We start from the raw sequence: 16,148 nt of genomic DNA on the forward strand, positions 1-16,148 counted from the left end.
CAAATTATTTCTCACTAGCATGGTCGAAAAAAATATTGGAAAATAGAGTCTCCACACCATATGAGTAAAGTACAAATCGCAAGCTAAATTGATACCAAAAAGGTAAATATGCTCTCAATGAGTCTAGCCTAGCCTAGGCCAAGCAACTCTCAGAGAGATCAGGATTTGTCGTATATAGTCAGGGTAGACTTTATTGCCTAAAAGAAATTGACTGATATTAAAGCTGATGCAAGAAAAACATCAACTACATTTACCATTCATCCTAACATTTTAGATCCGCATAAAACAGAATCAAGAATAAACATGAAAAGTAAATTCGGCGATTGTGTATAGTATTCCGTCAGATTGAACGTCCGAATAATGAAACCTAAGATAAATATTTGTAGCCTATTTGTGGCCCTGTATTGCTCGCCATAGCGGTTCTGTGTAATCTTTTACCGATTGTGTTTCATTTGAGATTGACCCAAAAAAAACAGCACATCAACAAACCCGAAAATCCACCAGCGCCATTTTCCGGTTTATCGAGTATTTTTTCTCTCCACGCTCGTAGATTCGGCGTACGTTTCCCGCCTGATAATCGACCTATTAACCGCAGGAAATTCCCTTTACTTAAAGGATAAATAAATTGCTGCTCGCCGACATTATGAGATAACTAATAGAATTTCGCCGTAAAAACGCTCGAGTAAGAAATTGGAAGTCTCCGTTTTGTTTTCTCGCAGGGTGGGTTCGGCTCCGGGTTTCGGAAACAACTGCCGATGGGCTGGGGGTGGAGACAGAGGCCGATAGGGAACGGGCAGAGGCTGGATGGGAGACGTAATTGTACGCTTATTTTCGGCTAATTGGATGGAAGCCTGATGAGAAACGAATTGTTTTTAACAATATTAAGTGATTAAATGAAATGTTTTCGTAATTAGTTTCAGCTCGTTAATGAGAAAACTTAATAAACAAAGGCAAATTGCCAATTTGAGTCGTCCATAATAAATACAGGTCTCAAGAAAGATGTATTATATCTTGGGTTCTTTCAGCGTTTTCCTGCAGAGGGATGCTCGAAAATGAACAGTGGATAATAAATATTTATTAAAATTAACATTCAAATAATTAGAAATTATATATATATATATATATATATATATATATATATATATATATATATATATATATATTATAATTTCCATTAAATATATAACATTAATTGTGGAGAAAATATTTAATTACAAATATTAAATACAACGCGCATAAAAACCATAGGCTTTTTTATAAATCGAGTAAATGACTGACGAAAATAAAATGATACAATGTACAATTGTGATTGCAAAGCACCAATTAATCAAATTTATGTACTTCTTTGGTGCTTGCATGTATTTTGATCAGCGATGAGAGTGTATTAATCTAAATAACAATTAAACAACTTAACCTACTATCCATTAAATTCGATGACTTTAGCGGTTCTCTAAATAAAATAACAGTTTACCATTTACTACAAAATTATATTTTCAAATCCTGCGTCATATTCCATTTGAACATTGAATAAAAATGTTCAAACACCATCATTTGTAAAAGTTATTAGAAGAAATCCCAGCTAAACTTCAAAAATAGTTTTAAATAGCTTAGAAAAAAATACAAAAGGAATGTAGAAATGTCATATCGATCCATTTCAACATTCATTTTGGTCTACAAACTGATCATAAGACAACAGAAATATTAATTACCTCTAACTTAAAATACATTCGAAAAGCAAACAAGAAAACTAAATTAATATTATCACCTTCACAATAAATATACTTATTTTAATGACAATATTGTAATAGTGACGAGACGAAGCCGAATCACTGCACCGGAAGAAAACAAAGAAAACAAATTCAACTTCTTAATATGTTTATCTAATTAGCAACCATTAAAAACATGTTGATATGCCAACAATTTTTTAACAATCTTTATATAAACTATATTCAAATGTTCAACATAACAATTGAAAATTGCCCGTTATTCAGGTAGTATTACAAAAGAATCCGCAAAAATTTTTATGAGGATTTTAAAAATACCAGTAATCAGCAGACACCTGCTACACTATTATGCATTGAGATACAATTGATTTTGCAACAATAATTTTAACAGTTTCATAACCGTAAATTAAATATTTGAGGTTTAGACTTAAGAAATACACTGTCCGGATTTACGTTACTGGACAACAGGAAAATCAATCTCAATCTGGGAAACAAATTTATTCAAGTTATAGTGACAGGAATCCTACAGAGAAGCAAACTAATGTTCGTTAAAAAATTATTTTTTTATAAACGGTTGGACATGAGATTTCTGTGTAGCATAAGATGTCATTTAAAACTGTTTCATTTCATTTTTATACGTAATTATGAGATTGATTTATTAAAATAAATATTATATCTTATTAACATTCTATTATTAATACCAATAAATTAACACGATATAGAAAGGATCATTAAGAATATTGTTAAGAAATATGAGATTTAGCATTGTCAAAGGTTATATGGAGAACAGCATATAGGTGAAATCTATACATAATAGGTTCTGCGAATAATATATTTCTCAGATTCATTTCATAAATGTTAAATACATTTATAAATGTATATTTAAAAATGGTCAGCCAACGGAATATATAGTCTATTTAAAGTTAATTTGTACATACGTCATCTAAATTTCTGATGTCTAATCGTCGCAATGCTGCCGCATCAACTCTGAGTTTTAGTTCAGTTTGACTTTGACATGAAATAAAATTCTAATCTAAATAAAATAATTGAACACAAATGTTAGCAAATATAATGTAGTTTTACATTATAGTACATCTAACTATATTTAATTATACAGCAGTATATTGGATTATAATAGGCTAGAATTATAACCTCTTATTACTATTGCTTTGAAGAATTTTGCATACGTTTAAAAACCGGACAAGCTTGACAGGCACATTTGTTTACGTGTTCGAACTAATCAGACAGCATTGTGTCTATTTTTAAATATAATCAAATGATAAGGCATACTTTGTCTGATTTTCAAACGAATCTACAAATTGCAGCAGGCAATACATTAAACATTTTGATGACGTATGTACAAAAAAACTTTGAATATACTATATATATTTGCAGCAAAGGCAATGGATAAATATGAAATGATAATTACTCTTTTACAAAATAATCATCATTAACTTCTATGTAACTACTAATATATTTAAATTGTCGTATTCATCAAATATGATTGCTCCACATTATAATGTATTTTGATTGAAGGCATAAGAGAGCTGAGAGCTACTTTTTTTAATGGAGTATAACGTGCTTTAATTTATTAATGTCCGTGATAGTATTCACTGTCTGCGAAGATTGGGCTTTATCAATAATTATGTTCTTTCATCTGTAAATCAACCTTCTTTCAAGTATTAAAATTCTAAAATATCTTGGATTACGAGCGAAATAGACAAACATCAAGAAACTAAGAAGGCACAATAACCAATATAAAAATACGTGAAGAAGACCGTAAAACTAAATAACAATATAATTGCATACAACTCATGAACCTTAAAACTTTAAAGTAAAAATAAACTAAAAATTAAGGAAAATATATTCATCTGTTGGCAAACCTTTAAAAAAATTAAAGTGGCTAAATGGAGCCACTATAAGAACAAATAGCAATATTAAATCGTTTTAGACGGATCACTGGGAAAACGAGAATACGTTTCTGATTTTTCAATAGTTCAAAGTAATTAACATCCAATGTTAACACTTTGAAAACAAATATCATTAAAACGGTTCAGTTTTCTGAAGCCTCGGATAATTTCATGCAAATCGCCGTCATCTTTCACACCAAACCGCCAAGATTTAACTTAATCCGCCTGCCCCTTTACGGACAAGTTAAGAGCGGCGGGGGGAGGGTCTAACTTGATTAGGACTAGGAGCACGGCCGTCGGCTACGGTCAGGTTAAGGACGAGCAGGAAATATCCCCCGGCACTCTCACACGCCCACACTCGCACACACATACCCCCGGAGACCTCGTCGGGGCGGGATGAGGGGGGCGGTAGTTTATGTGCTTCCGTTTCTGATTGAGCTCCAGACGCAATGAGCAAATCTTATTTTCGCAAACTTGCTTAGGGAAAGGGACGACGGGAACGGATACCTGACAACTGAAGTGGAAGGTCGTGGGTGTGGGGCGTAAAGCGTGCCCTGATGGATGGGGACCGTTGGGGAAACGTGGAGTGTTAAATACTCGTTGTCGGTGGTGGAAAACGGGGTGGCAGGGGCCAGAGAGGTTAAACTACGTCCCGAGAAGTGGTTGTACTGCTAGGAAGATTATATTTATGGAGTTGCTGAAGTGAGAGTAATGTCCCGCTTAAATAGATAATCGATTTAAACGACGAAGAGTTTTCAAGAAAAACGATATTTAAATGAGGCCGGGCCGTTTATATTTCGAAATTGTGTTAACCTACTGTTACTATCTGCCAATTGAAATTTCTGTCGTATCATACAGCTAAACGACCGACACACTATGCAATTTGTTGTACGAAAAGTTGTACAATCCAAGTCGAATCACTCGAAATGATTAACTTCTTAGTCCTCGGCACCGTCGTACAACAAATCATAAGATGCATTTGTATCGCGTAGAAGTTTGACCAGTCAAAAATTGGTGCAATCGTGTTTGGTATACGACCAATTGCCAAGTATACGAGTTGTTGAAAGATCGTCGACGTTATAGGTCTAAGAGAAATCTAATTATATGATTCAAACAGTAACAGAGGTAGGTCACACAAGTAATATTGTAACTTATAGGAGAGAATTTGAATATAAAGACGCTTTTATTACTTGTAGTTGATACGTCGATGGGAAATATTTCTTCCGTCTATGGTTTGAAAGTAGTTCAGATGCCCTCAATATAATGAAATGTACCATTTAGACATATATAAAAAAATTATGTTAAGAGAGTAAGGAGATATATGGTAAAGAAGCAAGTAGTATATACATAAAATATAATAAAGTCATTTAGCATAACAATTAATTAATTGAATTAAAAGTTTATTCAATAGTAGTTCATAAACAGTTCAAACCATATTTTATTATTCGAGTTTGATGAGCGTGTTCATTTCTAAGTACTTAAATTTTTGGTGATTCGAAAACAGGGGTAAAGGCGCTAACACGAGGTATAATACTTAAAAGGCACTATATATATGAATCAATATTATGGTACTTTGATTAACTTCTACTCAGAAATCGATACCAAAGGCATATCTACAGATAAATAATTCGAAGAAATGGTTAAAGAAGGTATGGGGAGGTCGTCATAAAACTTGACAGTTGTCAACATTAATAGCCTTTCTTATTTTTATATCTTGTTTCGTTATTTTCGGCTAATAAGGCTAATAATTCTAATAAGTTAAATTATAGAGTTACATTATAATAGTTAAAGTCACGTCGTTGTCAACTCTATGATAACTTTTAAAATCTAATGATTTACTAAAGTGTAATTTCATCAAATTCATATTCATATGTGTCGACGTTGCAATAATCAGTTTTTAGATCATTTTATTTCTTTATGGTCAAATTATCTACTCAACTAGTAGTACAACTCGTACTACAAAATCTATAGTATTGTCTGTGGTGAAATAACACAATTGAAAACTACTAGTGGATAATTTTATCGTAGTTCAGTAAACTTGTAAACAATACTGTTGTTGGTAAACTAATACTGCAAAATCACACACAAATCAAACCAGTGACTGAGAAATTCGGCTTTTTGGTTAAAAACCCACCGTATAGCCCTTAATACTTTATAACACAGTCAGTGTTATATATAATTGCACAGGGTATTGAACTGTAAAAGCAAATCTTAACAACGTAAAAGAATATTAAATAAACGGATGAAACCTTCGCAATAACAGAATATTAACAACGTAAAAGAACATTCAATAAACGGATGAAACCTTCACAATAACACACAATGAGCGTAAAAATAAATAAATAAAATGTTCTTCAAATTAATACAAAGATATATGTTTTCACATAGTAATTGGAATATATCAGTTCTATTTTCAAATCAGAAAAACTGAAAAAATGCTGATAAGTTCTTAGGAAAGAAATTATCTTCCAATTTTATTCGATTATAAATTGTTATTCTTACTAATCAGTTCTTACCTGGCATGAGAAGCATCCTTCCGTAGTAATAAGCTTATCATTAGATGCACTACCATAACGTTCATCTATTGGATAAGTGGGAACATCTCCTATGTCATAGCTGGCAAGTGCAGGAGTAACAGTTGACAAGCAGTGGCCCTGCCCGATTCTCTGATAGCCTTGAGGACATCCGCAACTGTATCCTGATCCAGAAGATGTACACCCAAAGGCGCAAGGCGCGCTCAAACAGCTGGCTGCAACCTGAAACCATAGACTTCCATTAATTTGAATTACAACACATCGTAACCCAACCGATTTGTATCCCCTTATTTGCTCCCCAAGCCCCAGAGCTCCACACTAAATCTGTTCGTTATAAAACCGAAACAACCCTTCGGCGCGTTCCCTCTCCGTCCCTCGTTTAATTCCGCCCCCTTACGCTAATGGAAAATGGAAATTCCTCTTATTTCGGCAAATTTCCGAAATAATTCCTGCGACTGGAATTGTAACGAAAGAGCGGAGCTTTTTTTTCGGGAATTAACAAATATGAATATTTTCATCGTCTTCATTATCTCGACATTTCCGTTATTCGCCTTTTTATTTAATAAAAAGAAAAAAGGGGAATGGAATAGAAGGCCTATTAGCAGTTTACGTATCAAAAAGGAATATTTAATAAGTTTGATAATTGCTAATTAAAGAATTGAACTAACAAATTTATATATAACAATGACAGCACACAAAATATACAATATAATTTGCTTCAGTCGATGAAACATAAAGTTTATAACATATACTGCAAAGATGCTTCTTAAGGTTTGAATTTTTAAAATAAATTAATCTGAAACAATTCAAAAAATATTAAGAATAATTATATATGTTGGCTTCGTTGGTGCAATGGTCAAAGCGACAGGAACGTCCTCCTACTGTTGCTTGTATTTGTACTTGATACTGCACTTTATATTTGTAATAGTAATTATAGATGTCTTTAAAAAGCAGCAGAAGAAAATCCGACAAGAAATAACCATCCCAGTCACGTCAATAACCAGGCTGGGTAAGACCGGATGTCTTCTGGGATGGTCTCTAAGTTAGGCACTGGCCAGTCGGTAGGCTTACTGCCGAGGGCCGTCATTCGGGGCCCACGTTAAACAATAGGTCCACTCCAAATAAACCCGCGTTGCTAAAAAAGAGACTTTAAAATATTTTTAAAAAATAAATAAAAGCGTTCATTGAAACATTTATAAGAACTATCTTCCATATTGTCTTGGCGTTAGCCCTTCTGACATTTTTATCAATACAAAATGTGTATGTTGAGTCTAATCTAGTAGGAAAATGCGTAATGTTTACCCGGGAAGGAAGAAAGTTGAAGTTGAGGAGGACTATGAAGAATTGCTAGAAGCATCTCTTAAAAAGTTCTGCCAACATGATCCATGGTTAGGACGAGAAAGAATACCAATCACTGATGGAGAATCATTTTAGAATTTTAATTATAAATATATAACAATCAATAAAAGAAAATAACTGTATAACAAAAACATAATGAAGGCTAATTTGATATCAACTAATTTGTCGTTTTATCATCTCCAATGATACCAGTCCAGAGCTTATCAAATGTATGAGATTTTCTCCCCAATAGGTTGATAGTTTTTTTGTTGTTTTGGATTGGTTAATAATGATGTTTAATAATTTCAAAATGAAAAAAGCCTTCTAATAAAAATATTCTGAGTATGAAATTTAATAGTTATAATTTTGCGTGTTAATAAAATTATAATAAACTAATTACTTCATTACTAATCTTCTCATTAAAAAGTAAGGGTTATTTAATATAGAGGACTTTTTTAAGGTTTTACTTAATGATTTTATATATTAGAGCTATAAAACAGTTTTAATTGTTATTGTTTTATTAATTAAATTTCAAGCTTTATTGTTAAAAATCGGACAATATATTTTATTTAAAGTATTGTCCAGCGATAGCCGCTGCCTTTTGTCACTTTTACGTTTACGTTTTAGTTTACGGTTTCCATCTCGAAATAACTATGTATATTTGGAGGCTAGCCACAAATCAAACTATTTTTTTAATATCTTCATAAGAAATGCAACGCACACAAACAGGTCACGACTCGTTTGTTGAAAGAAGTAGCAATCAGAAAGGGCGACGTCTGTAGAACACAACGGGTGGATAGCACTTCGCATTTTAATGCCTCTAAATATGTTTTCATCGGTTTTGCAACATATGGTCGGGTTTTGTTATTCTGCAGATTAACATTGTTGTGTCTATGGTTGTATACCGTCGATTTTCCGTGGAGTGCTTGACACAAGCGTATCAATTACAGACGATAGTGGTCCCTATAATCTAGTAGGAAAATGCATTACGTATACACGGGAAGGACGAAAGTTGAAGTTGGGGACTATGAAGAATTGCTAGAAGCAAGATATTTCTTTAAAAGTTCTGCCAACATGATCTATGGTTAGGACGAGAAAGAATAGCAATAAGTGATGGAGAATAATTTTAGAATATTAATTATAAATATATAACAATCAATAAAAGAAAATAACTGAATAACAAAATCCTAGTGAAGGCTAATTTGATATCAACTAATTTGTCGTTTTATCATCTCCAATGATACTAGTCCAGAGCTTATCAAATGTGTGAGATTTTCTCCCCAATAGGTTGATAGTTTTGAATAAGTTAATAATGATGTTTAACAATATCAATATCAAAAAAGCCTTCTAATAAAAATTATATTGTGAGTATGAATTTTAAAAGTTATAATTTTGCGTGTTAATTACTTCATTACTAATATTCTCATTAAAAAGTAACGGTTATTTAATATAGAGGACTTTTTTAAGGTTTTGCTTAATGATTTTATATATTAGGGTTATAAAACAGTTTTAATTGTTACTGTTTTATTAATTAAATTTGAAGCTTTATTGTTAAAAATCGGACAATCTACTTTATTCAAGGTATTATCCAGCGATAGCCGCTGCCTTTTGTCACTTTTACGCAGTTTACGTTTACATCACAAATCAAACTATTTTTAAAAATCTTCATAAGAAATGCAGCGCCGCACAGACAGGTAACGACTCGTTTGTTGAAAGAATTAGCAATCAGAAAGAGCGACGCCTGTAAAACACAACAGGTTTATAGCACTTTGCATTTTAATTCCTCCAAGTAGCCAAAAATGACTGCAATTGACACAAACGTATCAATTGCAGTCGATAGTGGTTCCTATTGATGATTTCACCGGTATTGGTGATTTTATGTTCAAACATTCGTCTTAAAATTTGTTTTGGCTGTCCAGTACGCTCTTTGTCTTTACTGTCAAAATTAACATACTGAAATCGATGAAGCATGGTTGAAATAAGCTTGCCACAGCATTCGCTGACTTTAAGCCGCCATTTTCTTCAAATTTATGTAAAAAAAAAGTAAAACCTCCCGCAAGTGCGATTTACTCTGTACATATTCAGACATTTACTTTCAACGCACTGAAAAATTGTTCGTTTGGGTTTCGGTGAAATTAAACATACTGAAAAGTGAAACCTGTCAGTGAGACTTAAATATGAAGTTAGTTCCAGATGTACCTAATGTGGTTTAATACAGAGTAAAATCTTTTGTAAATCCGTTAAAATTAATTTGTAAGTTAGATATATCGTAAACATTATCACTAAAATCACTAAAATTCAAATTGTAAGAAAGAGGAATCGTTTGAATGATATTTTCAATAAAAGAGTCATGTGTTTTTAACCGTTCCAGTTATGTATTTTCTAAATGTATAAGAAATAATATCACTAAAGTCACTGGAACTCAAATTATAATGAATAGGAATCCTTTAGGAATGATTTTTTATAAAAAGATTTATGTGCTCTTAACCATAAATCTCACAAAAGCAACAGGTGTTTTCTAAATGTATAAGAAATAATATCACTAAAGTTACTGGAAATTAAATTATAATGAATAGCAATTGTTTAGGAATTATTATTTTATAAAAATAAATATATGTTTTTAACCATAAATCTCGCAGAAGAAACAGGTATTTTCTAAATCTATAAGAAATAATATCACTAAAGTCACTGGAACTTCAATTATAGTGAACAGGAATATTTTAGGAATGATTTTTTTTTCATAAAACTAGTTATGTGTTTTTAACCATAAATCTCACAGAAACAACAGGTCTTTTCTAAATTTATAAGAACTAATATCACTAAGGTCACTGGAACTTCAATTATTGTGAATAGGAATTGTCTAGAAATGATTTTTTTATAATAATAATTATGTGTTTTTAACCATAAATCTCACAGAAACAACAGGTATTTTCTAAATGTATAAGAAATAATATCACTAAAGTCTCTGGAACTTAAATACTAGTGAATATCAATTGTTTAGGAATGATTTTTTTATAATAATTATTGTGTGTTTTTAACCATAAATCTCGCAGAAGAAACAGCTATTTTCTAAATCTATAAGAAATAATATCACTAAAGTCACTAGAACTTCAATTATAGTGAACAGGAATATTTTAGGAATGATTTTTTCATAAAAATAGTTATGTGTTTTTAACCATAAATCTCACAGAAACAACAGGTGTTTTCTAAATTTATAAGAACTAATATCACTAAAGTCACTGGAACTCAAATTATAATGAATAGGAATCCTTTAGAAATGTTTTTTTTTATAAAAATTGTTATGTGTTTTAGACCAGAGATTTTACAGCAGACACGATAACATTTATCCAAGACGAACTTTATACGACCGTATGATGGTTGAATTCAATTAAAAAGTATATTTACCCCGCCCATACACGAAATCCTATTCGGTCATAAAATTTTTATTGTGTTATTTTTATTGATGCGGGGCGATTCATTTTTCATCGATTCGGAGGACCATACCGGGGAGAGCTGCTGACCCGGGCCCGAAATTTACTGTCCGCTCGGCATCAGTCCCAGATTAATGAGCGAAGGTTATAAATTCACTTTGAAGCGACATTTGAACGCCAAATTTAACTGGCGCACAATGATCGAGGAGAATTCAAGGGCGCCGTATAAATCACAAGCCGTCGACGGCCGAACGCCATCATATCCGGACGGTGAAGTTATCTACTGAACTTTGTGTTTATGTGTGTCGCCGGAAATACTACTCGTATATATTAGGCTCCCCAGAAAGACGGTTTATTTACTAGTGAAAATTAATATATAGCTTAATAAATCAAATAACATAGATACCAAATCAAAAATGAAGTGTGAGTATTAAACATTGAGGCAGGTGGTGTACCAGTTTATTGAACCTATATTAGATTCTTGCATGTATTTTGTTCAGAAATATAAATTAATAAAAATGTAAATAAGTATAAATGTAAATAATTCGATGATATTTTGTCATTTTATTTTATAGACGCTAATCATGGAACGCTCAGAATGGCATTTTTAACATTCAATCAAAGTCCATAAAACATTTTTAGAAGATTATTGTAGCGACCTTGAGGCACGGTGTCCAAATTACCCAAAAATATAATCCCAGATGTTGAACAAAGGCGCGATGCCAGCAGCGCCAACTAGAACACGATAATGAATAGCTGGCAACCCCGAGACTTTTATCTGAGATGTTATTGGTATTATTGTTTTAAGGGTATTTCCAATCATTCAGTATCTGACAGTTGAGATTGGACGTGCCACCACCAACTGCCAAAGCCTCTTCACCAGGCATCACCGCTGCCATCTGTTTTATATATTCTGTATTTTCTACATTTTTTATGTTGCCAATGAATAACGGTCACATAACGTAAACACCACCGTTTCATTTAGTTTTACCTCCATTCACCGAGCCATATAACATTACCCTAAAGTGGTGACCCGACGTGATCTTTCGCAAAATTGGGTTTGGACTCGTGAATGGAGGGTACGTGCGTATGCGTATGAGTAAACATGGTGTATTTTAAAACATTTGTTTCGGCGCGATGTTTAAATCATAATGTTTTCTTTAGCTCGCCGTCTTCGTCATATTGGCAGACATTTTGATTAGAAAGGTTTTGGGCAGCTTCGGTCGGATACCGTCATTATTTGCTTTTTCTCAATTACCGTAACTTATGTGACTACGGATTAGTCACAGAGCAGCTCCAGAAGCTAGGTACCGATTGCAGTCACCGTAGACTCGTCATGTCTTCGCCGAGGTACCAGAATTGCCAACGTCTCGTCGTCGAAGAAAATAAGTTACCACGTCGTCGAACATTCGATCCTCCCACAACGTCGATTACGGGAGCCCTGTCCGAAAAATAACTTGTTCTCAACGTCGTCGATGGACCACATTCAAGTGCCAAAGCAACGATGAAGCAACGGTATCTGTAGGACCGAAAAATATCAACAGCCGTACCAGATCACGACCGTACCAACTACAACCGTTTCGATTTACCATATTACCAGCTTAGTGTAATTGTATGTAAAATTCTGGCAGGGGAGTATTGTAGCGACCTTGAGACATGTCGAATTTTACATCGTGGAATAACAGTCTACAAAATACCCAGAAATATAATCCCAGATGTTGAACACGGGCGGGGTGCCAGCAGCGCCAACTAGAACCCGATAACGAATAGCTGGCGGCAACCCCGAGACGTTTATCTGGGATGTTATTGAAGGGGATTGCGATTCATTCAGTGCTCAACCCTCGTTTGGTTTAGATGTGCCACCATCGACTGTCCAAGCCTCGTCACCAGGTAACACTGCTGCCATCCGTTTAATTATTTATATTTTTCACATTTTTTTATATAGCCAATAAATAACGATCACATAATGTAAACACCACAGTTTCATTTCGTTTTACCTCCATTCACCGAGCCACATCATTTACCCTAAAATGTGTATGCTGAGTCTAATCTAGTAGGAAAATGCATTACGTATACCCAGGAAGGAAGAAAGTTGAAGTTGAGAAGGACTATGAAGAATTGCTAGAAGCAAGGCATCTCTTAAAAAGTTCTGCCAACATGATCCATGGTTAGGACGAGAAAGAATACCAATCACTGATGGAGAATCATTTTAGAATTTTAATTATAAATATATTACAATCAATAAAAGAAAATAACTGTATAACAAAAACATAATGAAGGCTAATTTGATATCAACTAATTTGTCACCTCCAATGATACCAGTCCGGAGCTTATCAAATGTATGAGATTTTCTCCCCAATAGGTTGATAGTTTTTTTGTTGTTTTGGATTGGTTAATAATGATGTTTAATAATTTCAATATGAAAAAAGCCTTCTAATAAAAATATTCTGAGTATGAAATTTAATAGTTATAATTTTGCGTGTTAATAAAATTATAATAAACTAATTACTTCATTACTAATCTTCTCATTAAAAAGTAAGTTAAAAAGTTATTTAATATAGAGGACTTTTTTAAGGTTTTACTTAATGATTTTATATATTAGAGCTATAAAACAGTTTTAATTGTTATTGTTTTATTTATTAAATTTCAAGCTTTATTGTTAAAAATCGGACAATATATTTTATTTAAAGTATTGTCCAGCGATAGCCGCTGCCTTTTGTCACTTTTACGTTTACGTTTTAGTTTACGATTTCCATCTCGAAATAACTATGTATATTTGGAGGCTAGCCACAAATCAAACTATTTTTTTTAATATCTTCATAAGAAATGCAACGCACACAAACAGGTCACGACTCGTTTGTTGAAAGAAGTAGCAATCAGAAAGGGCGACGTCTGTAGAGCATAACGGGTGGATAGCACTTCGCATTTTAATGCCTCTAAATATGTTTTCATCGGTTTTGCAACATATGGTCGGGTTTTGTTATTCTGCAGATTAACATTGTTGTGTCTATGGTTGTATACCGTCGATTTTCCGTGGAGTGCTTGACACAAGCGTATCAATTACAGACGATAGTGGTCCCTATAATCTAGTAGGAAAATGCATTACGTATACACGGGAATGAAGAAAGTTGAAGTTGAGGACTATGAAGAATTGCTAGAAGCAAGATATTTCTTTAAAAGTTCTGCCAACATGATCTATGGTTAGCACGAGAAAGAATAGCAATCACTTATGGAGAATCATTTTAGAATTTTGAATATAAATATATAACAATCAATAAAAGAAAATAACTGAATAACAAAATCCTAGTGAAGGCTAATTTGATGTCAACTAATTTGTCGTTTTATCATCTCCAATGATACCTGTCCAGAGCTTATCAAATGTGTGAGATTTTCTGCCCAATAAGTTGATAGTTTTGAATTAGTTAATAATGATGTTTAACAATTTCAATATCAAAAAAGCCTTCTAATAAAAATTATATTCTGAGTATGAATTTTAAAAGTTATAATTTTGCGTGTTAATTACTTCATTACTAATATTCTCATTAAAAAGTAACGGTTATTTAATATAGAGGACTTTTTTAAGGTTTTGCTTAATGATTTTATATATTAGGGTTATAAAACAGTTTTAATTGTTACTGTTTTATTAATTAAATTTGAAGCTTTATTGTTAAAAATCGGACAATCTACTTTATTCAAGGTATTATCCAGCGATAGCCGCTGCCTTTTGTCACTTTTACGCAGTTTACGTTTACATCACAAATCAAACTATTTTTTAAAATCTTCATAAGAAATGCAGCGCCGCACAGACAGGTAACGACTCGTTTGTTGAAAGAACTAGCAATCAGAAAGAGCGACGTCTGTAGAACACAACAGGTTTATAGCACTTTGCATTTTAATTCCTCCAAGTAGCCAAAAATGACTGCAATTGACACAAACGTATCAATTGCAGTCGATAGTGGTTCCTATTGATGGTTTCGCCGGTATTGGTGATTTTATGTTCAAACATTCGTTTTCAAATTTGTTTTGGCTGTCCAGTACGCTCTTTGTCTTCACTGTCAAAATTAACATACTGAAATCGATGAAGCATGGTTGAAATAAGCTTGCCACAGCATTCGCTGACTTTAAGCCGCCATTTTCTTCAAATTTATGTAAAAAAAGTAAAACCTCCCGCAAGTGCGATTTACTCGGTACATATTCAGACATTTACTTTCAACGCACTGAAAAATTGTTCGTTTGGGCTTCGGTGAAATTAAACATACTGAAAAGTGAAACCTGTCAGTGCGACTTAAATATGAAGTTAGTTCCAGATGTACCTAATGTGGTTTAATACAGAGTAAAATCTTTTGTAAATCCGTTAAAATTAATAAGTTTGATATATCGTAAACATTATCACTAAAATCACTAAAATTCAAATTATAAGAAAGAGCAATCGTTTGAATGATATTTTCAATAAAAGAGTCATGTGTTTTTAATCGTTCCAGTTATGTATTTTCTAAATGTATAAGAAATAATATCACTAAAGTCACTGGAACTCAAATTATAATGAATAGGAATGCTTTAGGAATGATTTTTTTATAAAAAGATTTATGTGCTCTTAACCATAAATCTCACAAAAGCAACAGGTGTTTTCTAAATGTATAACAAATAATATCTCTAAAGTTATTGGAAATTAAATTATAATGAATAGCAATTGTTTAGGAATTATTATTTTATAAAAATAAATATGTGTTTTTAACCATAAATCTCGCAGAAGAAACAGGTATTTTCTAAATCTATAAGAAATAGTATTACTAAAGTCACTGGAACTTCAATTATAGTGAACAGGAATATTTTAGGAATGATTTTTTTTCATAAAACTAGTTATGTGTTTTTAACCATAAATCTCACAGAAACAACAGGTCTTTTCTAAATTTATAAGAACTAATATCACTAAAGTCACTGGAACTTCAATTATTGTGAATAGGAATTGTCTAGAAATGATTTTTTTATAGTAATGATTATGTGTTTTTAACCATAAATCTCACAGAAACAACAGGTATTTTCTAAATGTATAAGAAATAATATCACTAAAGTCACTGGAACTTAAATTATAGTGAATATCAATTGTTTAGGAATGATTTTTTTATAATAATAATTGTGTGTTTTTAACCATAAATCTCGCAGAAGAAACAGCTATTTTCTAAATCTATAAGAAATAATATTACTAAAGTC

At 32.5% G+C, this 16,148-nt stretch overlaps 1 protein-coding gene across 1 annotated transcript in view; it reads right to left on the minus strand.

Moving 5' to 3' along the window:
- The window catches only part of LOC143196592 (fibrillin-1), a 164,793-nt gene that overhangs the window by 17,935 nt on the left and 130,710 nt on the right, over window positions 1–16,148 (minus strand). Inside the window, exon 43 of the mRNA XM_076404407.1 lies at window positions 6,151–6,390. Coding sequence (XP_076260522.1) covers window positions 6,151–6,390 — 240 coding nt within the window. The remainder of the gene's footprint in view (window positions 1–6,150; window positions 6,391–16,148) is intronic.

Source organism: Rhynchophorus ferrugineus, unplaced genomic scaffold, assembly GCF_030347505.1.
Source record: "Rhynchophorus ferrugineus isolate W39M unplaced genomic scaffold, kcgeb_rfMv2 rfM1, whole genome shotgun sequence".
Classification (NCBI taxonomy): domain Eukaryota; kingdom Metazoa; phylum Arthropoda; class Insecta; order Coleoptera; family Curculionidae; genus Rhynchophorus; species Rhynchophorus ferrugineus.